At 37.0% G+C, this 27,786-nt stretch overlaps 1 protein-coding gene and 1 long non-coding RNA gene across 9 annotated transcripts in view; one reads left to right on the top strand and one right to left on the bottom strand.

The window, feature by feature from the left end:
- LOC144979882 (uncharacterized) overlaps positions 1-6,912 on the top strand; it is an 8,779-nt gene extending 1,867 nt beyond the window's left edge. Inside the window, exon 2 of the long non-coding RNA XR_013646786.1 lies at positions 876-6,912. This is a non-coding gene — a long non-coding RNA (uncharacterized LOC144979882). The remainder of the gene's footprint in view (positions 1-875) is intronic.
- Positions 6,846-27,786, bottom strand: part of LOC144979845 (CDAN1-interacting nuclease 1-like) — a 25,260-nt gene continuing 4,319 nt past the window's right edge. For 3 of the 8 annotated variants that reach the window (XM_078927071.1, XM_078927080.1, XM_078927054.1), the window contains exons 2-11: positions 23,334-23,385; positions 21,176-21,240; positions 20,473-20,530; positions 20,125-20,233; positions 18,494-18,573; positions 16,510-16,559; positions 14,068-14,135; positions 13,306-13,371; positions 11,731-11,836; positions 6,846-7,376 (exon numbers count right to left, since the gene is read on the bottom strand). In XM_078927071.1, the coding sequence (XP_078783197.1) occupies positions 7,037-7,376; positions 11,731-11,836; positions 13,306-13,371; positions 14,068-14,135; positions 16,510-16,559; positions 18,494-18,573; positions 20,125-20,233; positions 20,473-20,530; positions 21,176-21,240; positions 23,334-23,385 (994 nt within the window). In that variant the 3' untranslated portion in view covers positions 6,846-7,036. Of the gene's footprint in view, positions 7,377-11,730; positions 11,837-13,305; positions 13,372-14,067; positions 14,136-16,509; positions 16,560-18,493; positions 18,574-20,124; positions 20,234-20,472; positions 20,531-21,175; positions 21,241-23,333; positions 23,386-23,705; positions 24,301-26,232; positions 26,397-27,786 lie in introns of those variants that run through there. The other 5 variants (XM_078927113.1, XM_078927098.1, XM_078927104.1 and 2 more) reach the window with 5 other exon arrangements.

Raw genomic sequence — 27,786 nt, 5'->3', positions numbered from 1 at the left:
AATGACCAAGAGTGGAAAAAGACAAAAAAAGTGGGATCGTTAATAGGAGACATAGAAGACGTAGAAAGATGAAAACATCTGTCGGCAGCCGCTCTCAACTTATTCGCTGGCACACGTATGGCTGAGAAACAAACCAAAATGAAATACAAAAATAAAGCTATACAAGAGCCTTGTTAAATCAGTACTTATTTACAACTGTGGAGCATGGGCACTAACAAAAAGCGAAGAAGATAAACTAGATGAGATGCCTTCCATTGGAAACAGCTCAGAAGAATTCTAAATATTCACTTCCCAACCAAAATAAGTAACAAATCGCAGTGCTTTCGATTCAAATTTTGGAAACAAGATGGAGACTATTTGATTATATCTTAAGAAGAAACAGAAATATTCCAGCTAATACGGCAATGAAGTTTTTCTTTACACCAAGCGGACATAACAAACACAAAGGCAGACCCATAACAAGAATACACACTACGATAAATAAAGACCTCAAGCGCCTAGGCCTAGACAACACACAAGAACTGAGATGCGAAAAGGATTTAGAACACCTGAGATCCATCGCAGCAGATCGTCATCCTTGGAAAGAACTCACTCAACAAATCAGAGAAGCTGCCAAAGTGTCCAAGTCCGAAGATTAGGAGAGGTGATCGGCAATAAGTCAATGTAGTGTGTGCATGCGTGCATTTGTGTGTGTGTCTGTGTGAATAGAGGATATTTGTGTGTGTGCTTTTGTATACAAAAAGAGAATAGGTGCTAAAGAGACATTGATGAGTGAGAGCAATAATGTTGTAGCTTCATAAAGATGCCATTGAGGTTAAAAAGTATAACAACTATATGTATAAGACTAATTTATTCTTATTCTATTTATTCCTCAGATCGCTCTCAACTGAATTTATGAAGTCAACTGTTCTTTAATAGTTTCTTGGCCAAGATCAAGGAGACCTTAAAAGCTTTATAATTAAATTAGCTGACATCTAAGTCAAAATCTTTGAAGCATTTCTCATTTTTTGCCATACATAATTAATACATTTTGGTCATGCATCATGTGACTTGAAATTGTTACCCTCTGCTTCAAACCCCGGTTACCAATGATAATGCTGATGAAAATGAATCAATAGTAAAAAATATTATAAAATATAAAAACTCGTATTAAAATGCACCACCCAGAATGAATGTAGTAACTTAAATTGAATGAAACCCCTAAAATTTCCTATTTCGTTCGGTTCGATTGAACTTTCAATTATTTTCAGCACCACTTCCTCTTATAGCAGAGGCAGTGAGTCACAATTTGTCACATGAATCAAGTAGCTACAACATTACGAAGTCAAATAAGATTCCTGGATAAAATTGCCACCATCCAATTTGAAGATAACTCTTTTTTTTTAAATCAAAAATAAAAATTCTCACACGACAAAATTGACTGTACAGTGACCTAAATTAATTGCATATTTTTTATTGCAACCTTTGGTGTTAATGAAAACATAAAACTAATGCCTCACCTTTTTGTACACATGTGTACCTATTGGTAACATTTTTCTTTTTTTGTGTATACCTTATAATGTCATTATTTTTTTACATTGATATTTCACTTTTTTATTATAAACAGTATTATTTTTTCAATCAGTGTGTCTTATTAAATCAGTATTATTGAAAAATTTACACAGTTCCTTTTAAAAATAATAATAATGCACTTCTCATGTTGCTTTTAATATGCTATGCCTGTGATACACTTGCTTTTTTTAAATTGTGATTTAAATATTTGCTAGTACTTATAATCAACATTATTTAACTTTTCTATACATATGCAGTGCAATCCCTGGATAACAAAATCGCTAGGGGTGAGTTTATGGCAGAAAAAGGGGGCATGGTGAGACTCGCGGTTATAACGATGCGATGCACAGACCAGCGTCTGTGATAAGACGCATCCCAACCACGATAGAATGTGTATTTTTCCTGTTGACAAAGGGTTTACCAATTACACTTTCACTCTCCAATGTATATTGCCATTGTTTTGATCATAAATAGTGCTCAGCCGACTCGTCACAGGCTATTTTAAAGACAATATGTAAATGATAAATTAAGGAGCAAGCATTGGCATGAAGTAAAGATCTGAAAACGATGTCTAGCATTGTTTTATACACATTTTTTCAGATCTTTGTTTTAAATACAAAGCCATGTCGCTGTTTAAATCTATTGAGCCAACAATTGCTCGCTTGAAAATCCACCACTCCAAGCTTGTCCGCAATAATTTTTGCCTTCTAGCAGATAACAGGGCCAGAAGTCAGTGAATTTGAGGTTGTGCCAAAAGATTGTTTACATAACATTCACCACAAAAATACTCTAATACTAAGTTATTTTGAAAAACCAATGACAAAACTCGTTTTCCTCAGTAGGATATCTCATTGACAGGAGAAGAAGAGTTTTTATTGGCCAAGCAGACAAAATGATGTTGGTCGGAAATGAGATTGCCTGTTAGTATTAGGCTAGATATTTTTTTATCAAGCGCCTGTGTTTGTTTTGTTTGTTGTTAAGAGTTTTACGACACTTGCAACACATTTAGGTTATATTTATATCAGCGCCAGTAAAAAGAAAGAAAATGGGATAGTAAAAAGTTCTAGAATTACAATTAAACTAAAGCATCCAAGAAAACGTAAGACAAAGGGGAACTAGGAACAAATAGGGATCAGATGTGGATTCCAAGAGTAATCCACCAATGTACTTAGTTTGAGATCACCTATATCTAAGTCTCATTCGGACACAAGAACAAAATCCAACAAAGAGGAATACACTCAAATGCTTACACTATACATTAAAAATAACAAATATAATAATACATAACAGAGAGATGATTTACAAGGAAAAAAATATCATCTCCCAAAACAATAACTATGCATTTGACTGTTTCCCTCCCAGCTAGGACTCCAACCAGGGCCAGGACAAAACCAAGTAACCTTATTCCAAGACAAAGACAGAAAGCCTGTTGGAAAACAGATATAAGGGGATAGATGACACAGTATGTACCTCCCTGCCCGCTATGGGAGGTCAGAATAACGTCTGTGCCAACTGCCTATTATTGGGGTTTCAATTACTAATAACAAATAGTCAAAAAGTCAGGACCAGCTGTCAATGTTGCTAACCAGAGGTGTTGTTAAACAGAGGTTGCACTGTATGAATAGTTTTGATGATTGTTATGTTGAAAATGTTATCATTTGTTTCTACAAGCATTACTTCACCCATTTCAGTATTAGAAATTTTGATATGAGTACATATAGTATAGTTATTAAAAAAATATTTTCTCCTAATTCTAATGATGTTTAAAAAGCATGATGTTGCATTTCACATTTAATCATCATGATTGTAATACTAATTAAAATCTTTGAGGTTTGTTTGTTGTTTTTGTTTTGTTTTGATTTTTGCTCTATAAGATTTATGATGTCTTATGAACAGCTATTAAAGTTTTTCTATTTTAACTTTTACATTTTTTTTGTTTCAAGTGACCAGTTTCAAACATTTCATTTATATCCTTAAAAAATAACTCAGTAATTTGGATTCTTGACTTGCAGTTCACAATCCACTGAACATACAATAAACTTTTCAATCAAATATTATTTAACAGATTTCCGCAGTATCCATTATAAAGAAAACAGAAATCAGTGTTGTATATCTGAGGGCAATGCTTTGTACACAGAGGGCACTCAATTTCTCGACCATCCAATGTGAACTTAAACAAGTCACCTCGCCCTTGCTCAATTTAGTTTGCAGCTGCAGTGCAGCAGATGCCTGTTTTATTCCAGTCTTCTCTTGGATTTGACCCTTGAGAAAACTTTCTCGTTGGGGATGAATAATGGGAATTATATTAATTGTTTTTTTATTTTACTAACTAGGACAACAAATCAATGTAAAATTAAAAATATAAATTTTCAAATCCTTTATGGAAAAGTCCCAGTGGTATATACAAACTACGTAAATTCCCCTATATTTGATATCACTGTCGTTTAAAGATTGAAAGATACCTATTACAATAACAATTTACAAAAAAAAAACCTATATGACAATTATAATAATAATATTATTGAAAAAATAAATTCCCAAATTTTTGCCCATATTGGCTGTTTTATTAGTGTCACTCTCATTCTACCATAACATAACGCGTGATGTTATTGGTCACATTATAAAAACTATGTACATTGAAATTTAATTGGTCAAGAATATTCTCTTATTAAAGTCATAATACTAGTATAAAAGTGCATTGATGTAATTTTAACACCATTTACATGTATTATTAATAATTCGTTGCAGTCAGGTGCTGTACCAGACATTTACAAAGTTGCTCATGTCAAACCCCTTTTGAAAAAACCTGATCTTGATAAAGAGAACTTAAAAAACTATCGCCCTGTCTCTAATCTTCCTTTTCTCTCTAAGATCTTAGAAAAGCTTGTTTTGAAACAATTACTGTCTCATCTTGAAAATAATTGTCTTGAAGAAAAATTTCAGTCTGCTTATAGGCAACATCATGCGACAGAAACCGCACTTGTTAGGGTTGTTAATGATCTCCTCTCTGTTATAGTTCATGTTCTTTGCTGAATTTGCTTGACCTATCGTCTGCTTTTGATGCTATTGATCACAATCTTCTTTTCAAACGTCTTGAAATAACTTATGGCGTGTCTGAGGCAGCGCTTGATTGATTGATTGGTTTAGGTCATATTTGTTTAATCGTAAACAGATTATTACGGTGGATGAATATAGATCTGAGAAAATCTTTCTTGATTGTGGGGTCCCCCAGGGTTCAGTACTTGGACCCGTTCTTTTTGTTCTGTCCGTTGGCCCTGTCTAAAATCATCAGAAGTTTCGGTCGGTCTTACCATCAATACGCTGATGATATGCAATTGTACTGCGTTTCCAATACGAGAAATTTACAAGAAGTATCAGCCAATAGTAAAAATTGTATCCAAAGTGTTAAGAAATGGATGAATGAGAACAGACTGAAACTGAATGATGATAAGACGGAGGTGCTTTATGTGGGGAACAGGAAGTGGAAAAGTGAAACAGATTTGAAGTTGGAGGATGCCTCCATTCAAATTGTTGACAAAGTGAAAAACCTTGGCACATTCTTAGACTCTGGACTGTCGATGAAGCATCAGGTTAATAATTTGGTTAGATCTCTCTTTTTCCAACTAAAAAAGATTGCTTCCATTAGACGGTTCAACCAAGCACCTGGTTGTGTCCCTCGTACTATCGAAATTGGATTATTGTAATGCTCTGTTGTTTGGCGTTTCGCAATACAATCTGAAACGTCTTCAGATTGTCCAAAACAGCGCTGCCAGACTAGTATTCATGAAGAGTAGGTGCGACTCTGCCGGACCTCTACTTCATGACCTGCATTGGCTGCCTGTTGGGAAAAGGATTAAATTCAAAGCTTGTGTTTTAGTGTATCGTTGTCTTGAAGGTACTGCCCCTTCCTACCTTTCAGAACTAATTGAAAGATATTCAAAACCCCGCCCCTTACGTTCGGCCAGTGATTCCACAAAACTAGTTGTCCCTCGAATTCGGAAAAAATGCTGGAATGAGATCCTTTTCTCATTTCGGACCCTCTATCTGGAACGCCTTACCGCAGAGCATTCGTGAAAAAGAATCTTTGTCTATTTTTAAACGTTCGCTTAAAACATATCTGTTTCGATTTTAGTAGATGGCATGAGAAGCAAGATAGGTTTGGTTTGTGTTGTGTGTTTGTGTGTGTAAATGATTATGTTTCAGCCAAAGTAATTTGTAATTTAAGCGCTTAGAGTCTGGTGTCTCGGAGATATAGCGCTATATAAGTTTTCAGCATTATTATTATTACAGTGGAACCTCCCGATTACGACACCTCCGAATAGCGACAACCTCCTGATAACGACATTGACCCGTCGTCCCGATTTTTTTTCTATTTAAGATCAGTAAAAAAAACCTCCAAATAACGACGCACTTTTTGATAAAACCTCCAAATAACGACATCATTTTGGCGATTTTCGGCAGTTTTTGTAGATATCTGATACTAAAAATACCAAGTATGAGTACTCAAAGTTTATAAAAACGATTCCTGCTTGAACCAATGAGAACGCAGCTTTTGAAACCAATGAGAACGCAGCTTTTTTTGGACGAATATTGGCTGATATGCATTAATAAAAACCAAGGTATAAATGTTAGTGTAAGCAAGTAAACACAAAATCTTGGTAAATGTGATATTATGTGGTGATAGTATTAGTAATAGTAGTAGTAGTAGAAGTAGTAGTAGTAGTAATAAAAACAATAATAATAATAATAATAGTAGTAGTAGTAATAGTATAGTAGTAGTAGTAGTAATAGTAGTAGTAGTAGTAGTAGTAGTAGTAGTAGTAGTAGTAGTAGTAGTAGTAGTAGTAGTGTTTTTGTGGGAGGAGGAGGAATTTTATCTAACTCGCAGCGTCCGAATTACCTGTTTTTGTTTGTTTTAAAGGGTTTTACAGCGCTTGTGACACATCTATGTCATATCAGCGCCAGTAAAAAGGAAGAAAATTGGATAGTAAAAAACAATCTAGATTTACAATTGAAATGACATAAGAAAAAGTAAGACAAAGGGGAATGGTTTAAATAGGGAACAGATGTAGATTCCAGGAGTACACTATCAGTGTACTCAGTTCAGATCACCTAAAAGTCTCTTCCAGACACACGCACAAGAACCCTCTAGTGTCCGCCATCTTGGAAACCTCTAAATAACGACACAAAAACTGGGTCCCGTGGCATGTCGTTATTGGGAGGTTCAACTGTATTATTATTAGTAATACTAACATTTTCAAATTTTTAATCTGAATTTAATTATCCAAGGCCAATTTATATTTGATTGACGTTTTTATTAGATATGGATGACACAATAAAACATATAATATCAATTCAAAATGAGACTGTTTTAGTTTATTCATTCCAGTTTAATTTATAGACAGGCAGACAGACAGACGCGCACACACACACACACACAAACTCTCTCTCTCTCTCTATTTACTATAAGAAAAAATAATAAAATTCAACTATTGTCTTGCTCACCCCCACCATCATCATGAGAACTTGATTGGACTTCTTTGGAATGTTGCTGCACGAGGTCATTCTCGTACTCAATCATAGGGTCTACATAATTATAATAAAGATCATTCTCATCCAATTTATCAAAAGATGGATCGAATGAACCAGCCACAAAATCAAAGGAACAATTTCCGTGTTGCTTTTTATCAATTTTGATCACATCATCTAGTCTTAATATTTCGGAATCAGATGGAAATTTGTCCAACAATTGTATACCAGCTTCTCCACATTCAGACAGTTCATCTAGAAACCCAAACCAATATATTACAACTCCATCACCGAACCTGTTGGGGGATAAGGAAATAAAAAAAACATTTGAGTTATATATTTGTAAGTTTCATTGCCATTTTAACTTAATTGGGCTGCATCAAAGGCAACAATTGCATGCTACTCTTAGTTTACAGAGAATTGTGCAATTGTTTCGTGCTTTGATAAGGGGTTAAAATTAAAGGAAGATGAGATGGTTGGTGTAGCGTAGGCCTGAGCAACCGTCATTTTGAATTTTGGGCCAGGATCTGCATCATGGATGCTAGCACCAAAGTATCAAAAAACCTACAGAATTTTCTGACCACTCAAAAAAGCTTGCACACAAATTACAATTTTAAAATAAAGCCGAAAGGACTCTGCTGACCCGATGACGTCTTCGCCAAACAAGCAGCTTCGAATTGCGTCGTGGAACGTTCGCACCATGTATGAAGCAGAAAAAGCTCTCAAGCTGTGACTGAAATGAGAAGATATAGGCTGCATATACTTGGAGTAAGCGAAACCTACTGGATACCATCCGGACAGAAACACCTCAAGTCTGGGGAGAAGATTTTATATTCAGGGAGAGGGGACGGGATTCATACACAGGGAGTAGGAATAATTCTAAGCAAGTTTGCCCAGAAGTCACTGAGAGGATGGGAACAATGCGGAGAAAGGATCATCATGGCGTCCTTTATTTACTTAGTGGGAGAATTTCAAAGGGGAAACAGGAATTGCTGAATATGAAATCTTATTTCTTCTTCTCCTTCAAATCAAACCCAACTCCAAAATGAGATAATGTCTAATGAAAATATACGAAAAAGGGTGATGCCGGTGGTAGTGGTGGTAGTAGAGAGAATGATGCTGTGGTAATGGTTGTAGTAGAGATGGCAGAGATAATGATCATGTATTGGTGGCTGCCCGTGTGGTGTCCGGGGTCCCTCAACTGAGAGGGTCAAGAATAGCCCAACGCCAAGCCAGCGTGTCGTAAAAGGCGACTAATGGTGTGTGATTCCTCCATCTTTGAGTCACCTGGTCCTCCAGGTTGGGGGTTGGCAAAGGGTTAACACCCCTTTCCGTTAAACTCTAACCGTTACAGAAACACAGACAGACAAACCAAATCCTTTTTTTAGCTTGGGCGACCGAAGAGTTTCTGGAATATCAGAATTTATGAAGGACAACAGACAAAGCCGAAAGGACTCTGCTGACCGATGACGTCTTCGCCAAACAAGCAGCTTCGAATTGCGTCGTGGAACGTTCGCACCATGTATGAAGCAGGAAAAAGCTCTCAAGTTGTGACTGAGATGAGAAGATACAGGCTGCATATACTTGGAGTAAGCGAAACCCACTGGATACAATCCGGACAGAAACACCTCAAGTCTGGGGAGAAGATTTTATATTCAGGGAGAGGGGACGGGATTCATACACAGGGAGTAGGAATAATTCTAAGCAAGTTTGCCCAGAAGTCACTGAGAGGATGGGAACAATGCGGAGAAAGGATCATCATGGCGTCCTTTACAACACGGAGTAAGAAGATCAGCATGAACATTGTACAGATCTATGCCCCAACAAATGATGCAACAGATGAGGACAAAGATACATTTTATGGTCTGCTACAACAAGTCATTGACAAGTTGCCAAGGAAAGACATCAACATATTGATGGGAGATGCTAATGCAAAAGTGGGACAGGATAACGTAGGCTATGAAGGTATCATGGGACGTCATGGCATGGGAGAAATGAATGATAATGGTGAGAGATTTGCAAATTTCTGTGCATTCAACAGTTTGGTGATTGGAGGATCAGTGTTCCCCCATAAGAGGATCCACAAAGCAACTTGGGTCTCACCAGATGGTATGACAGAGAATCAGATTGATCATTTTTGTATCTCTCGTAGATTCAGACGTTCATTGGAAGATGTGACAGTACGGAGAGGGGCAGATGTTGGATCAGACCACCACCTGCTATTGGCAAAGCTTAAGCTCCGACTCAGAAAACACGGGGCCAGATCACATACAAGAAGAAAATTCGAGGTGAATGCACTTGATGGGGAAAAGAATGAGGAATTCAAACTACAATTGAGTAATAGATTCCAACCTCTTACTGAGCTCGAGGAGGACATAGATGTAGAGTCACATTGGGCAAAGATCAAGGAAGTCTACATAACAACTTGCCACGAGGTATTGGGGGTAAAGAAATCAGAACATAAAGAATGGATAAGTCCAACCACCTTGGACCTTATTGAAAAGAGGAGAACAAGGAAGGAACAAGTGAATGCAAGCCGAACAAGGGCTTCAAGACTGGATGCACAAGAGCAGTATCGAGCCATAGCTAAGGAAGTCAAAAGATCTGTGAAGAAAGACAAGGAAGCATTCATGAACAGACTTGCAGAGAAAGCAGAAGCAGCAGCGACTGGAGGACACATGAGGATCCTTTATCAAACTACCAAGACACTTGCTGGAAAATATGGGAAACCAGAGGTACCAGTCAAAGACAAAGATGGGAAAACTATTTTTGGAAAAGAGGCTCAATCTGAACGATGGAGGGAACATTTCAACTGCCTTCTGAACAGACCACCACCAGACAACCAGCCAGAAATTTTGCCTGCAAGGAATGAGCTACCAATTAGCTGTGATCCACCATCGATAGCAGAGATTGTGGGTGCCATTAACAAGATGAAAAGGGGGAAAGCTGCTGGACCAGACCAGATTCCACCGGAGGCTCTAAAAGTTGATGCGGAAAGAAATGCTGAGGCCCTGCACCCACTATTTGAGAGAATCTGGAATGACGGGATATTCCCAAAGGATTGGAAGGAAGGACATCTTATCAAGCTTCCAAAGAAAGGGGACCTCAGTAATTGTAATAATTATCGAGGCATCACTCTTCTTTCTATCCCAGGAAAGGTTTTCAACCGTATTATTTTAGAGAGAATTAAGAATGCAACAGATGCTAAACTGCGGGACGAACAGGCAGGTTTTCGAAAAAACCGTTCAACCACCGACCAGATTGCCTCTCTGCGAGTCATAGTGGAACAGTCTATAGAATGGAACTCTCCTCTTATTGTCAACTTTCTGGATTACGAGAAGGCTTTCGACAGTATTGACAGAGCAACATTGTGGAAAATTCTGGCACATTATGGACTCCCTGAAAAGATAGTAAACCTCATTAAGGAAATGTATGAAGGATCAAGTTGCAGGGTTGTACATGAAGATCAGCTTACTGACAGCTTTGAAATTAAGACTGGTGTCAAGCAGGGATGCTTGCTCTCTCCATTCCTGTTCATCCTTGCCATTGATTGGCTAATGAAGGAAACCTCCAAAGGGAGAAGAAATGGGATACAGTGGACCCCCTGGACACAGTTGGATGATCTGGATTTTGCAGATGATCTGGCTCTTTTGTCCCACACCCAGGACCAGATGCAAGAAAAAACCACAATTATAAACAGCCTGTCGGAATCAATTGGTCTAAGAATTCACCCTGCAAAGTCAAAGGTCTTGAGGATAGGTACGCATCAAAGGGAGCAGATCAAAGTTAAAGATCAGGAACTCGAAGATATAGACACTTTCTGCTATCTCGGAAGTATAATTGACAAGGATGGAGGCACGGAAGCAGAGGTGAAAGCACGAATAGGAAAGGCACAGGCTGCATTCACATCTTTGAACAGAGTTTGGAGAACTAAAGATATCTCCCTTCAACTAAAGCTAAGACTTTTCAACTCAAACGTGAAGTCTGTCCTACTGTATGGATGTGAAACTTGGAACGCATCACAGGCATGTATAAGGAGGGTACAGATTTTCGTAAACAGGTGCATGCGTAAGCTACTCAGAATAAAATGGATGGATAGAATAAAAAATGAAGAAGTATGGAAAAGAACACAACAGAAACCAGTGGGAGAGGATATAGGAAGAAGACGATGGAGATGGATTGGACACACGCTTAGAAAGAATGACTCAACTATAACAAAGAAAGTATTGGACTGGAACCCTCAGGGCAGAAGATCAAGGGGAAGGCCACGAGGAACATGGAGAAGAATTAAAGAAGCTGATATACAGAGAAGTGGTAAGACCTGGAATGAGATAAAAAAGTTGGCTCAGGATAGAGAAGGATGGAAACTGTTTGTCTGTGGCCTATACCCTGACCCAGGGTGAAAAAGGCAATGATGATGATGATTGGTGGCTGTCGTCGTGGTAGAGATGATGTAATGGTTGTAGTAATAGTGGTGGTTGTGATTTTAGTGATAATGATGATGTGGTTGTGGTGGTAGTGATGATGATGATGATGATGATAACATGATATTGGAGGTAATAGTGGTAAAGGTAGTGACAATAATGGTCATATTAATGGGTTCTGTTTAATGAGCCATTACTGTAAGTACGAACAGACCCAATTGCTTACCTATTTTGGTATGGCAAAAACTGATCTACCATATACTGTTGATGATTGATAGGATCTCCAAAGGAAGCTTTGCTCTCAATCCAGTTGACTACTTTGTTGTTGATCACTTCGTTACACATGAGAAAGAGATAATAGCAAAATAAATAGCCGAGAATGCTTTTAAGAAGAAATAAAAGATACAATCCTATAGATGGAATGAAATTGACGTCACTCAGCTCTTTGTTATTGTTTTTATACAGCCATTTCATGATTAATTCTCACTAAATTCTATCAATCAGACTAATAAACGATTAACGTTACGCATAGTTTTGTGTCATGGTATTTATATCCTGTTGACGGATGTTATGAGTATTTTACGAAAACACACAGCATCTATTGCAATACTCCCCCATTCTTGCTTGTGATTATTTCAAAGCCAGAAACAGACGGGAATACCAACACCCTTTAGCTAGCTCAAAATGAAGAAACAGAAAAATCACATAAAGAACAACAGGATCCTTGAAATTTATCATCTCTTCTTCCAACCCACCCCTTCTCTCTGATTTTATTTCATACACAAACACACACTTTCTCTCTCTCTCTCTTCCATTGCACACACACACACACACAGACACAGACACACACACCTTTCTCTTTTAAGTCTTCCCCCTACTCTCCTTCCCCTCCAACCCATTTTTTCCCTTCACACCATTTCCTTCCCCTCCAACCCATAAGTTCCCTTCATAATTTGATTTTATTACATAAATGTAATGTAGCAACTTCCACCATCTAGCTATATAATGCACGGACACAAAACTGGTCCCAAAAAAAAAAAAAAAAGGATTTGATTTGTCCGTCTGTGTTTCTGTAACAATTTGAGTTTTTAACCCTTCGACAACCCCCAACCAGGAGGACCAGGTGACTCAAAATGGGGAAGTCACACACCATTTTACGACCACTGGCTTGGCCTTGGGCTATTCTTGCACCCTCTCCGTTGAGGGACCCCGGACACCTTACGGGGGTTCTTTATGAAGTAAAGCATTAAAAAAGAATGGAACAGGATCAATGAATACGTAAAAATATTGATGAGACGATTTCAAGAATCTAAGATGTAGTTATAAATATGTTTTTGTAAAAAATGTACAATATGGGGTGCTGTACGATGAGAGGAGACTTTACTCCTTGTCTTGAGACCACCTTCTCCTTGGCCTCTATCTACTACATTTGCCCTCGTAGACACCCTCCATGCAAAGCTTTTCAATTGGAGCTTGTCTTTTGATTTGGCCAAAGTATGACTGCTTGACAAGAACAAAAATATAATCTTCAACAACTGGAAGGCATACTTTCCTTAACTTGAGGAAATATTCTACCTCTATGATGTAATATAGATGAAACATGAAATGACACCATCAATCTTGAGAAATTTCGCTTTTTAAAAAAATGACAAGATTAACTATGGATCAGGATGGTTTAGCATTGTAATTAGTCATAACTGTTGCCAAGTAAGTTATCATGTTATCAAAATTAATATTAAAAAGGATTAGCCAATTAAAATAGAGAAATTTAAAATAACAATTACAAGAGAAACAAACATACTAATGGGAACTTTGAGTTTGATATCCGGAGTTTTATCATAGCCCTGTCGTCGCATTTGGTCTTCATCTGTTCATGATACAAATCAACATTTTCATCATGTACAACACAAACAATTAATCATTCACAAAATGCCTTCAATTGACAATTAAACAAAGAAATATTTTATTTTAGTTATTAAACGCTTACGAAGCTGTTTTATGCACTCTGGTATTAAGGTTATCCTCAAAAATGCCATCCACCAATGCTTGTTTTAAAAGCAAATGAAGGCATAAAAAAGATCACAGAATATATTTGAATTAAAAAGCAATTTTTGACTTTTTAATTTTCTATGTCATTCATTACCAAAAATAAAAAAAATAAAAAAGGAAATGCCTTTTCCTTTTTCTTTGGTAATGAGTGAGATAGAAAATTCAAAAGTAAGTTCAAGAGAAGCTCTATAAGATTCTTTCTCATGCTCTTGTCATGCATTTCATTAGTTAATTAATGAGAAGTAAATGCTGAAAGGATTTTTTTTTAAAAACTCAACACCCCCCACCCCATAAAAAAAAAAAAAAAAAAAAAAAAAACCACAAAAACAAAAACACAAAAAAAATATCAAACAAAAAAAAAACGACAAACGAATGACAAATGACTCTTGGAAAAAAAAGTTGACTTAGGAATCAATTATATGATGAATATTTCAACAAATCCAAGGAAGGATATTAACATTATAATTTGAAGAGTAATGGAATTAAGGATTAAAACAGTAAGCATGCCACTTACCTATAAAAGAAAGTCCAGCGTTAACACAATGAGATGTTAAAATAACCTCATACTCACTTCCACAACATCTTAAAAAAAAAAAAAATTAAATGAATATAAGACTCATTTTGATACCATAAAAAACATGTCTTTAAATAACTACTTGATACTTGAAAGAGGCAAATAAATTTAGAAAGCCCGATTAAGTATTTTTCAATCTGTTTTAAAATTAAATGTTTTATAATCAGTGATAATAATGGCAATTTGTCAAAAAGGCGAAAAATGTTTTGGTCCATCAGTCAAACTCAAACCAAATGCAGAAAAAACATATATCATAGTTACCTAACATTATATAGTATACAAACAAACCCTACTACATCTGATGTAAAACTTATCACTGACATGTTGTCTGGACATAAACCCACTGAATCCACATAAACCCCTTCAAGAAACACACATGTAAATAAATATATAAATATCCTAAAAGAGCGTCACTAATCTCTATTTTGATTGGTCAAATATCTACTGCAGAGACGGCAACTTTAAATTTGACTCACAGGAGTTTCAGACACCACTCGTAGGAATTTCAATGCCGAAAGAGGAATTTCCGCACACAAGAAAAAGGAATTCAAATGGTATTTGATATTGTGTTTACATATTGTATAGTTCTAAATAGATAACTGATTAGAATTATATAATGATACATAAACACAATGCCAAATACAATCCCAAAGTTTCCTTATTTTAAATGAAGTAAAGGGCCAAAACCTAAAGGTAGAGATTGTACTACTGGTGGTAATGTGGTGTTGGTGGTTGTAGTGATAGTAGTAGTGATGATGAAGATGTGATAGTGATTGTGGTTGTAGTAGTAGTGGTAGTGATGATGTGGTGGTGGTGGTGGTTGTAGTAGTAGTGCTCGTGATAATGATGTGGTGCTAATGGTTGTAGTAGTGGTGGTAGTGATGATGATGATGATATAGTGGTGGTTGTTGTAGTAGTAGTAGTAGTTGTAGTGATGATGATGTGGTTGTAGAAGTAGAGGTAGTGATGATGATGTGGTGGTGATGGTGGTTGAAGTAGTAGTGGTAGTGATGATGATGTGGTGGTGGTGGTTGTAGTAGCAGTGGTGGTGGTAGTGATGAAGATGAAGTGGTGGTGGTGGTTGTAGTGGTAGTGATGATGTGGTGGTGGTGGTTGTAGTAGTAGTGATAGTGATGTTGTAGTGGTGGTTGTAGTAGTAGTGGTAGTTGCAGTGATGATGATGTGGTGGTGGTGGCTGCAGTAGTAGTGGTAGTGATGATGTGGTGGTGCTGGTTGTAGTAGTAGTGCTAGTGATGATGTGGTGGTGGTGGTTGTAGTAGTAGTGGTAATGATGATGTGGCGGTGGTGGTTGTAGTAGTAGTGGTAGTTGCAGTGATGATGATATGGTGGTGGTGGTTGCAGTAGTAGTGGTAGTGATGATGTGGTGGTGGTGGTGGTTGTAGTAGTAGCGGTAATGATGATGTGGTGGTGGTGGTTGTAGTAGTAGTGGTAATGATGATGTGATGGTGGTGGTTGTAGTAGTAGTGGTAATGACGATGTAATGGTGTTGGTGGTGGTTGTAGTAGTAGTAGTGGTAGTGATGATGATGTGGTGGTGGTGGTGGTTGTAGTAGAGGTCGTGATGATGATGTGGTAGTGGTGAGTGTAGTAATAGTGGTGGTGATGATGTGATGCTGGTGGTTGTAGTAGTAGTGGTATTGATGATGATGTGGTAGTGGTGGTTGCAGTAGTAATGGTAGTGATGACGATTTGGTTGTGGTGGTTGTAGTAGTAGTGGTAGTGATGATGATGTGGTGGTGGTTGTAATAGTGATGGTAGTTGTAGTGGTAGTGATGATGATGTAGAGGTGGTGGTGGTTGTAGTAGTAGTTGTGGTACTGATGATGATATGGTGGTGGTCGTGGTTGTAGTAGTAGTGGTAGTGATGATGATGTGGTGGTGGTTGCAGTAGTAGTGGTAGTGATGATGGTTGTAATACTAGAGGCAGTGATGAAGATTTGGTGGTTTGGGGGGGGGGGGGGGGGGGGAGGTATCCTTGGAACAAATTGACCTCACCGGAACTTGACAGAAGTTGCCCGGAGCCCGGAATTTTTTGCTCCAGACCGGAGTTTTGGCATCACTGCTACTGGTTAGCATCATATAGTTTTATCTCACCCCACCCTCTCTCTATCTCTCTCTCCTACCTCCCACCCCTCTCCATCTTTCTACTGTGCATGGTTGTGTGTACTACTACTACTGCTGCCACTGCTACTACTTCTACTACTACTATTCCCACCACCACCAATTAAGCTGCACTCCAATTATCAGCTTCAACTGTATTTTAATTTCTTGACAAATGTAACAGTTTAAACATGTTTATTAACCTTTTAAAAATCATAATCTATTTAGCATCATTAAAAAATAAAGGTTGGAGGAGAGCTTACTTTTTTACACTGTCAATGATGGGTCCATAGAAATTGTCCAGTACCATGCTCTGAGAAACAAAACAAGATGAATATATTTGAAATAATTAACATAAAGAAATAGAAAAAAATTCCATCCCAATCTTAATATATATATATATATATATATATATATATATATATATATATATATATATATATATATATATATATATATACACTAGTAAAAAGCCCGCAATTTCGTGGGGAAAGAACTATTCTCATTCGATACTGTACTCACCATCATTTAATGAGGGCAGATTGGTAAACAACGTTGTCTGTGTAATTTGGTATATCTTCGGTTGATTTTTCTGTGTGGCCCAACATGAAGTGTAAGCCACTATAGCCTCTGACCCGTGACATCAAAGGTGAAAATACAAATTTAAAGAATACTGGGGATGTAGGAGCTTTCGGAATGTCTCCCCTTTACTTAACTTATGGAAAAACACCCTAGCACCTTTAATAACACTTATGACTAACCTCTCGAGCTAACCCTAATAGTGAAAAAAAACAACTCTCGGACTTCTTTGCACTACCTTTCAATACTTAACAAATCACAATGGCGGCCGAAAATCAAAACAATGGTCAAATTAGGAAATTTTAAACTTTCACAAATCTATCAAGGTTTGTTCTAGAGTTTTTAAAATGCCTGACAAAATATCAACAGTGAAAATACAAATTTAAAGAATACTGGGGATGTAGGAGCTTTCGGAATGTCTCCCCTTTAATTAACTTATGGAAAAACAAACACCCTAGCACCTTTAATAACACTTATGACTAACCTCTCGAGCTAACCCTAATAGTAAAAAAAACAACTCTCGGACTTTTTGCACTACCTTTCAATACTTAACAAATCACAATGGCGGCCGAAAATCAAAACAATGGTCAAATTAGGAAATTTTAAACTTTCACAAATCTATCAAGGTTTGTTCTAGAGTTTTTAAAATGCCTGACAAAATATCAACGGTGAAAATACAAATTTAAAGAATACTGGGGATGTAGGAGCTTTCGGAATGTCTCCCCTTTACTTAACTTATGGAAAAACAAACACCCTAGCACCTTTAATAACACTTATGACTAACCTCTCGAGCTAACCCTAATAGTAAAAAATAGAATCAAAATAGCGACTGAAATACCTTCATGTGATCAAGTGAATAATATCACTATGAATGCCACGATTTGCTGAAAAATAATGGGACACTGTTTGCAGCAAACACTGGTTTTAAGTTTATATTGCAATTTTGATTTGACCACTAATTAATTTCAAACCACTATGGTAAATTGAAACCAGTTGTTGTAAACATTGTTCTTAGTACACCACAGACTAAGCAATTCGATTGAAACAAAAGCCATATGTCAGCCCTGGATAACATATTGATAAACAAAAGCAGCTTTGATGCAAGCCGACATCTTATTCAGATTGGATTAACTTTCACTCTTTTGTTCTCAACATGTGTGAGAGTCAAAAGAGATAAGCTGTGACAAGAGACTCTCACAAAAACCATTGGCCATAATGCAGTTAGTTGTCAAACCCAAAACAAAGGATATTGCTTAGTTTCTCCTTACAACAGTCATTTTCTACTATGTCTAGACTATGCTAGCCTCCTCGCCTCATATCTAATAGTCATAGATGACAGCACAAACCCATACTGCAAAGCCAAGCCTTTTTTTGTCTCTAATTTATTGGTCACACACTACTGTAGCATTAAGCCCTGCCTACTCTCGAGCTACAACCTGTCATGATTTTGTCCACGATGAAATTTGATCATTAGATTATGTTTGATTGATTTATTGAGTTTGTCACTTTTTGAGGACAAAAATTTGTTGCAATTAACCAGTAGCCCTTACATAGAATTAATTCTGTTTCTTGGGAAATGTTGCAAATGACTGAAAGTTACATTAACCGAGCTGTGATTATCCGGAGTGGAAGTATTATTATAATACTCTAATAATTTTTAATACCTACCTCATAGAGTTCCCTTGCAAGAAATGGATTAAGAACTCTGGCTATATCTCTGAGCAGCTCTGTGATAAAACCGGGTGGTACTACAAAATGATAAAATCAGTGTTGGTGTCAGATTATCATTGTAACAGATTAATATCATCTCTCTACAACCAGATGACCAGATAAAGTAAACATGAAGATAAATAGAAGAATGGTTGAGAGAGAGATATATGGATAAGGGAAAAAAAAAAGAGAGAGAGAGAGAGAGAGAGAGAGAGAGAGAGAGGGAGGGAGGGAGGGAGGGGAGGGAGGGAGGAGGAGGAGAGAGAGAGAGAGAGAGAGAGAGAGAGAGAGAGAGAGAGAGAGAGAGAGAGAGAGAGAGAGAGAGAGAGAGAGAGAGAGTTTAATTGACGGGGCTTTTTTTTTCTAATTAGGGGAAAGTTGTAATAATTATCAATTATCTTTTTAAACGGACCTATAACTAACCACTCTTGACCTACTCACAAAAGTGTAGACTCAGTTACCCCTCCCCCATCCCCTTCCTTTTCGACCATCAAAAAAAAAAAAAACAATTGCCTTGTCTCACTTTTGATATCTGGCACCATTTGTCTAGACTGACGCCATAAAAAAGGGAGTGTCACCAAAATTCATGCGACTGAGCACAGGTGTCAAAATATGACACAAGACACGACGGTGATTTTTTCAATGATCCAACACTTGACCTGAGCCTTAATCATCGGAAAATGTTTGATGCTGCAAAATCAGCTGAAAATCTAAGAAAATCCCAGAATTCCACAGAAGATTATCATCACTGATTATTATTATTATCATCATCATCATAATTGAATTAATATCATCATTATTACACTCACGTTTTTAATACTATAGACCCGTTGTTGTGCTTGAACACAACACTCAGTGTTTGTTGTCAACCAATGTCAAATTTATATAAAAATTACATTTAGCTGCAAAATTATTCCATCTCTCAGTTTTCTTCAAGAAAAAGAGTTGCCCACTGATTCCTGCAGTACCAATTTTCAAAACGCTTGCTCAAAAAATAAATCAGAGGAAATTTTGATTTAAAGATTTTTTTTTTTTTTGCTTCATTTTCTCTTTGTTCAGATGCATTCAGGTACTTTCTACAATTTTCGACCCGAGATTCGGCACCTGAAATCTCACAGGAAATTACGGTTCAAAACAAATGCTGGCACAGATGCACAATGAGAATAAGCAGGCACAGGAAAAAATTCTATGAACCACTATACATACCTGCCAACCCTTCACATTCAAAAGGTGGAATCAGGATGCCTAAAAAATAGGAATTTGAGACAAAAAACAGGAATTTTACCTCTTTCACACCCCCCCCCCCCCCCCCCTTTTTTTTTTTCTCCCTCTTTTTTATTCTTAGCATTATCATCACTTTTGTAAATCTGAATTTTCGAGGCAATAGCGGAATAGTACAAAATGGGAGAGTGAAAATAGGAATGATTCCGCCAAAAGCGGAAGGGTTGGCAGGTATGAGTAATATTAACCTAGGACAAATGATTATCATAAATTCTTTGAGAAAAGAATTGACTTGAGACAAATAGTGGTAAACTTTACTATAAACAAATAAAATAGCTTGAAAATAAATGAAATGGCAGGTTAATTACATGCTCCTCTCCCGCCATCAGGCTTGTCTCTGATCCTGTCATGTTTCACATCATTCCAATAGTATTCTTCTAGGATGATTCTTGCTAGGAGACATGGTGAAATGTCATTCTGAAACATTAAAAAAATTGCATTTAACTCAGATTCCAGTATACCAACATATCCCTCACCCCCTGACAAGATACTATTTGATGTCAATAAGATGCAGTGATTTGCTGCTGTGACTTGAATGAAAAAAGAGTGACATTTTACAGATATTTCAGAGTCCATGTAGACAAAAAGACAACAAAATAGCCCAATAAGAATTAATTACTCTTCCCAGTCAACACATTATTATTAATTACTCTTACTCTTAAAGCCAGGCGTACTATGACATGCTCCTCTTCTCTTGCCTTTGCAAATTTGTAGCTGAAAGAAAGAGTAATTGACAGCATAATTTGACGTAATAATAATATTAAAAAACAAAAACAAAACCCAACAACAACAACAAAAAAGACTTTTCTAGAATGTTTAAACATAAGCTACTCGATGACAATGTAATCTTGACATGTTTTCTTAGATTTTATATAGGTCCTGAACAAAATTGAATTTGGCAATTTAAAAAAAGATTATAATATGTGACTCGTCACACTTTGGGCTGAACCAGATGAAAAGGGAATTTTAAAATTTTTTTAAAAAGATCAGAAATATGAAATTCTAGTTTTGTGCCCATTTAGAAACAGTCATGTCAATAAAACAAGACTTATACCAAGTCTCATATTTCAATTCTCAGCCTCTAAATCACACCGACATTATACCATTTTAAGATACTTGGTCAAATATATGACAAGTAAAACTTTGGGTTCAAACCTTTAGCCCAAGAACAAGCAACAGCAATGGAAATTGTATGACGAATTTTTATGCAATATGACATTTCAGTCTTTTGGGGCCATAAGAAAAGTGTGACTTTAATTTTGAGACACAGAAAAGAAAAGAAAAAAAAAAACAACAAAAAAACCTTTAAAAAAGAATAATAATCAACCGAGTGTCTACAAGAAAAACACTAAGACTTACAGCTGATAGTATTTTCCCCTGGTTTTTCTATCGTAATGGCGAGCTGTACAGCGCTTCATTCTTCTCTGGAAAATGATGTAGAAAGTCAACAAAACTGTGATTAAGCAGCGATCTTATTTATCACGCTTCATACATAAACAAATCCATGATAAATTCTATTCTCATAGAACTGTCAGGGGTGAGAATGACTGGTCACAAAAAAGGATGAAATTTTTCATTGTGAAGATCATGACACATCCATGCGACCGTAACCTATAAATTTGAATTTCACTAAAACTTACTGAGATGCGATCCAAAATTTGTCTCACATCAATTTCTGATACGACTCGGTGGAATTTCAGAAGTTGAGAGTGTAATTAAAACATTTGGTGGTTGTAGTAGGGATGGCGATGTGGTGATGGTTGTAGAAGTAGTGGTGGTAGGGATGATGTAGTAGTGATTGCAGTAGTAGTGGTCGTATGGATGATTGTGTGGTGGTGGTTGTAGTAGCTGTGGTAGGAATGATTATGTGGTGATGGTTAGTAGTTGTGGTAGGAATGATGATGTGGTGGTAGTTGTAGTAGTAGTGGTGGTAGAGATGATGTTGTGGTGGTTGTAGTAGTAGTGGTGGTAGGGATGATGATGTGGTGGTGGTTGTAGTAGTAGTGGTCTTAGAGGCGATTGTGTGGTGGTGATTGTAGTAGTTGTAGTAGGAATGATGATGTGGTGGTAGTTGTAGTAGTAGTGGTGGTAGGGATGATGTGGTGTTATTTGTAGTAGTAGAAGTGGTGGTAGGGATGGTGATGTGGTGGTGGTTGTAATAGTAGTGGTGGTAGAGATGTTGATGTAGTGGTTTTGGTGAGTGTTTTTTATTCAGTGATGATAGCAATTTCTCTAAAAGGAGGAAAATGTCTCGGTCTTTCGACCAAACACAAGCAAAGTGTCAAAATAACAGGAACATAGTTTTGTATAAGTATTATGTAATATATTACTATTACTAGTATAAATCCATTCTTATCATTAGACATAAATTTACTTTTTGTAAACATTTAATGAATTGTCCTTTCCACATGTTAAAGGCCTACAATGTTATTCAAATAAAAGGCCAGAAAGTTTTGTTTTGTTTTGATTTTTACTTTATAAAGCAGGCTACAATATCTTTGTTACCAAAACCTAGTGGTTATTCATCTTATACAACCCAAGAATCTCTCAAATTTAAAGCCACAGTCCAAAGGTAAAAAGAAAGAAGAGTAAACTAAGCCAATCACCATTGCTTTATTCTAATATATTATCTCTGTATAACCAGATAATTGAATGGATGGTTGCGAAAGAAATAGAGAGAGAGAGAGAGAGAGAGAGAGAGAGAGAGAGAGAGAGAGAGAGAGAGAGAGAGAGAGAGAGAGAGAGAGAGAGACAGAGAGAGAGAGAGAGAGAGAGAGAGAGAGAGAGAGATTAAAAAGGCAATAGGTACCTACAACAGAGAGAAAAAAATCCAGACCCATTTGTCCCTCCCTTCCCCTTCAACCATTAACTATCTAATCAAAGAACCCCACTGGTCTTCTGTGTCAAATGTGACATTTGGTGCCATTCTGTCAGGCCCGACGTCATAAAAACGGATCCGTCACCAAATTTCACGAGACTGAGCACAGGTGTCAAAATAAAACATAAGACATAGTGGTGATTTTGTGGTTTTGAGGAAAATGTTTGACACGGCAAATTCAGCGGAAAATTTCTGAGAGATTCTCAAAATCACTGTTTATTTATCAAATTAAAAAATTGAAAAAGGAGGAATTGTGATGGGATGGGCGGAAATAAACTACCATTTAGGCGGAAATCCGCCTTTAGGCGGAAGAGTCTCAGCCCTGAAATCAGAATATGATCAAGCTTATCTTTTCTATATGACACAGAAGCTGATTGTGGCATGAGAAGGAGAGGGGAGGTTAATAGAAAGAAAAAAATAAATAAATAAAGGAATTTAATTGGCCACTGCAACTAACCCTTTAAAAATATGCTGTGATAAGGACAAGAATTATATTTTTTTTAAATGCCTGAAAATTGTCAAATGGTAATCTGTGTGTAGTGTAAGAAGGATACTCTTTAAGAAGAACACATGGCTCAGAGCAGACATTGCCATTGTCCAGCTTACACAGATGGGTTGAATTTAATAATTTATACTCACCACATAATATTGAGCTTGTATACTTCGTAGAGTCTTCACACTAGCAGTGTCTCTGTAATATGAGTAAATATATGAAAACTTATAAAATTATTCGATCTTCATAAATGTAGTGGGAGAAAAAGTCACACAACAAATGGACCCATAAAAAAAAGATGTGTTAGCTGTAGCAAATTTTTCATGGCACAGCATTAGAGTACAGTGGTCTCCATTTACAAGCACTCCGGCTATAAGTAGGCTCGATGAAAAGGACTGCTTATAAAGCACGCTTAAGACTCTGCTTATAAAGCACGCTTAATTTTCTCACCATTACTTAAAGATAATTTTAAAACAGAAACAACTAAAAATATTTTCTAATACAAAAGATTGACCAACAGGGTTAACAGAAACCACCAAAAGGCTCTGCGAGTAATGTATGGTTCACGCCTCACTTTCCCATCATTACTTCCCTTGCACGAGACAATTGACACCTCAGTGATGAAAAAGACAACGCACATCTGTCATAAAATTAATTGTCAATCGAGACAGTCATTTATTAATTGTCAATCAAGGCAGTCATTTTGGCGATCATATTTTGTAAACAGAGTTGTTAATTAACCCCCGATCCTCGACCGCTGTATAAACGTAACACACCATTCCCACCTCACTTACACTTACGCCGCGGTCGTTTAAATGTAACACACCTTTTCCAAGTGACACGCGCATCAGTTGTAGAAACGTAACACAGACCCGACCTTGATTCAGTAAAAATTCCATTGTGTTCTTTATGAAATAAAAGCCGAAGTTTGATTGGTTGATATTATTAGTTTCAGCCAATCAGCAAACAGTTTATTTAAGCTGTTTGGGTTGAGTATGAAGCTAGTTTTTGACGTAAGAAATGACGCGATCAAACCCGAGTGACGCTATATGTTAGCTACGTCATTCAAACTTGCTAGGCAAGTACTGGGAACCGGTCGTTATTTCCGGTTAACCCCAATGCGGTACTAGAGTTAAGAGTGTTTATGATGTGAGATATGAAGATAAGATTGGCTACAGTGCTCTGTGAGAACAGAATGGGCACCAGTTCACAGAAAAAGAGGATGATAAACAGGTGCATCAAATCAAAAGGGAAGTGTCAAATGCCAAGGAGTGAGTCCTTGGTAGTTGACGGTTCATCAATTACCAAAGAGTCAAATTGGAACTCTTCAGGTACATGCAGTGATTTCAGTTGAGCCCTGATTTGTGAGCATACGAATCTTCCAATCATCTAATCTTTGTCAATCGTTGGTGGAAAGGTTTGAGTTTGAGTCTAAATTTGTTTTTAATTTTTATAAGTCTTTTCACGAATTCCAAGACTAGTTAAAATCAAGATTAAGAGTTCCTTTGTTTTAAAGGAAAATATATTGCACATCATCATAATAAGGAACAATTCTTTTAAAAGCTGTGTGCAACAACATCAGTCGGTGGCAGTTACTAGTAAATAGTTGATGATTCAGCAACTGGCATGGTCCATGACAAAAAAGTGTCGGAACCAGGTTTCGAACACACAACGTCGATTCTGGTAAAACTTCCAGGGCAGACGACTAAATCATTCGGCCATGACACCCACTTCGAAGTCGACGCAAATTGTGTATATGTAGTAACAACTGATTTATTGTTGGTTAATTTTATGTTTTTATAGATATTATATTAACTTTCCTTATTTCTATGTGAATTTGGAAACATTCCATATTCTGGAATGTGGATAATTGTTTACAAGAGCGGAGTTTCAAATATGTGTCTGGGGATAATGAAAATTCGTCATCCCCAGACAGGTATCTGGGTATAATCACAGCGTTAAGAAATAAAGTTGTAAATTTTGTAATGAGATTTAAGACTATTATATCTATAGTATATAGAATTAGATTAATAATCTCTGCGATGTAGCAAATATAAATAACAGTTGTTAGAATGAGTAGTTATTTTCTCATGCAATTATAATTATAAGCCTTCTTTTCTCAATAAACTGGGGTCCGAATTGGCACTTCGTTCTGAGAAATACAATCAGGAATATTATTATGGTGGCGTTTTGTACAAAAACGCACCATTCTTATGCACCTCCGTTGGCGTTGATGGTAAATTAATGAAAATGTTGCTGCATACGTCCATGAGGTTTAAATAGTTTTAGATTGTAGTTTAGCACGCTGCTCGAATAATAACAATAATTTTAAAAATCTAAAGTAAAAAGAAACATGGCACACAAATACTTATCTCAAATAAATAAATAATTGTTGAAATTAAAATCGAAGTTTTTTAACATGATAAAAAGTTTTTGAAAAAAAAAAAAAAGAAAGAAAAAAAGCAAACAAAAACAAAGTAAATCAAAACTATTAAAAATGTCGACAATGGGAATCGAACCCGCTACTTTCAAGGTTGGAGTCTGACAGCTTGTCCACTGCGCTACGGAGCCACCTGACTGTTCATCACATTTAATAAGGTCTTTCTAAAACATAATTTCACCTTCAATGCAACTTCTATTTTCTTGTTTTATATTTCGATTTTTTAAATTATTATTGTTATATAAATTTATTAACATTAACAAAAACGTCCTACAGATGTCACAATATAACTTTCGCCATGTCCAAATACAGGAACACAATATCGCTAATGAAATTGGGTGGAATGCGCATGCGTGACGGAGGTGTATAAAAACGATCCGTTAAGATACACCGTCAACGGAGGTGCATAAAAACACTACGTGACGTATTAGTATTATTATTAAGAATGCTGTGGCTGATATTGGTATCAGTTTAAAGGGCACAAAACAAGTTTTCTAACTCTAACGGTGTGTAAAAGTAGAGAGCTGCGCCGGTGTTACCAATACTTAGCTTCTATACCAGGACAAATCATTCGTTTGGACAGAAAAATAAATAAAAAAACTTACCGCTTACCGTCAAAAGCAGTTTAGATTTGAAGATACATTTGTTTTCTATCAAAAAACATTCGGTACTAGACAATCCTTGATGAATATCAAAAGTTGTGTTTGAAATTATATCCTAAATATTTTCATGATTCATTCCTCGCTAAATCGTGTGTGTATTTCGTCTGATTCAATGGTTGGTGCCAAGTTGGTGCCTGCCGCCTGCCGCGCAAAACAAAGGTTTTTTAAAAAGTTTATTGAGAAAAAGATACGGAAAAAAGTGTCCCTAGATAGGTATTCAGGTATGCAATTTGGTGCATAAGTGCAGTAAAAATTGGTGCGCAAAATTAGTTCGTAGAGGATGCGAGACTGTGTGTGTGTGGTTTGTGTGTGTGTGTGTGTGTGAGTATGTGTGTGTGTGTCTCTTTCTTTCTTCCTTTTTTTTTTGGGAGTGCCTACGTACACGGTAACGGGGCATCTAGCCTCAGGATCTATGTACACGTAAACTGGTTTACCGTTGCAACACAAGCAATAGATGGTCCTCGCTGTCGTGACTGCGCGCGCTCGTGTGTGTGTGTGTGTGTGTGTGTGTTATTTTTTTAAAAATCAAAACAATTTTAACCATTAATGGCGAGATTCCATCTTACACTCCCCAAACTCCAGATCTTAGTCTTAATGTTATCATTAAAAGACAAGCTTTGCGATTTATAGTTTAATTGAAGCCCGAGTCGAAATATACTGTTACTACTGCTCTCTTGGTGGAAACGATTTATTCTGCATAAGCAATCTGGAGAAAAAAATCAGTGTCACTGTAAAAGGTTAAAATTTCACGAAGAACGCACCGTGAACACCGCTGTAACAACCCTTTGATCTACGTCATCAGGCAACCCATTGTTTCTTTCATCTTTTCCCATTCCCCCTTACTATCCCCCCATCCCCCCGCCCATCTCTCTCTCTCTCTCTCTCTCTCTCTCTCTCTCTCTCTCTCTCTTGTCATAATGTTATCCCTTCCCCTTCCCATCTCAATGTAAAATGAAAACGTTCTTTTGTTTGCAGATACATGTATGATTGTTTTGTTTTCTCTCTCTCACTAGGCTAGGATTAAAAACCAAGACATCAGGTAATGGGTGTCTAATGCCAAAGTATAGATTCTCTCTTTGGCCAATTTAGTCACGCATGTGGCAGTCCAGCTATTTACTATGTTCTGCCTATACCACACAATAAGTGGGATTTGGGGGGGGGGGGGGGGGGGGGGGTACGAAAGAAATCAAGGTCATAAGTAACCGTGCACAAGAGCTGTATAGGGAATTGGTTTCTGGGGGTCTTGCAAATACCAAATATTTTATGGAAAGCTCTTTCGAACTCCAAGACGTCTGGTTTGTTTTGCTATCTTGGAACAAACGAAACAGAGATGTCTTGATGTGTGGCCTAGTTGTCTGATTTTGTGACCTGGATGTAAGGTTTTGTGACTTAGATGTATCCTTTTGTGTGTGCAAGCCATGCGGGTAAGTACAGCGATAGCTTGCCAGTTGAGGGAAAAAAAGGAAGAAGCAGCGTATCCGCATTTGAAAAACAAAA

Source organism: Berghia stephanieae, chromosome 1, assembly GCF_034508935.2.
Source record: "Berghia stephanieae isolate SIO BIC M18660-M18661 chromosome 1, UCSD_Bste_1.3, whole genome shotgun sequence".
NCBI classification, from domain to species: domain Eukaryota; kingdom Metazoa; phylum Mollusca; class Gastropoda; order Nudibranchia; family Aeolidiidae; genus Berghia; species Berghia stephanieae.
The sequence above is the reverse complement of the archived record's forward strand: the minus strand, read 5'-3'. Positions and strand labels throughout refer to the sequence as shown.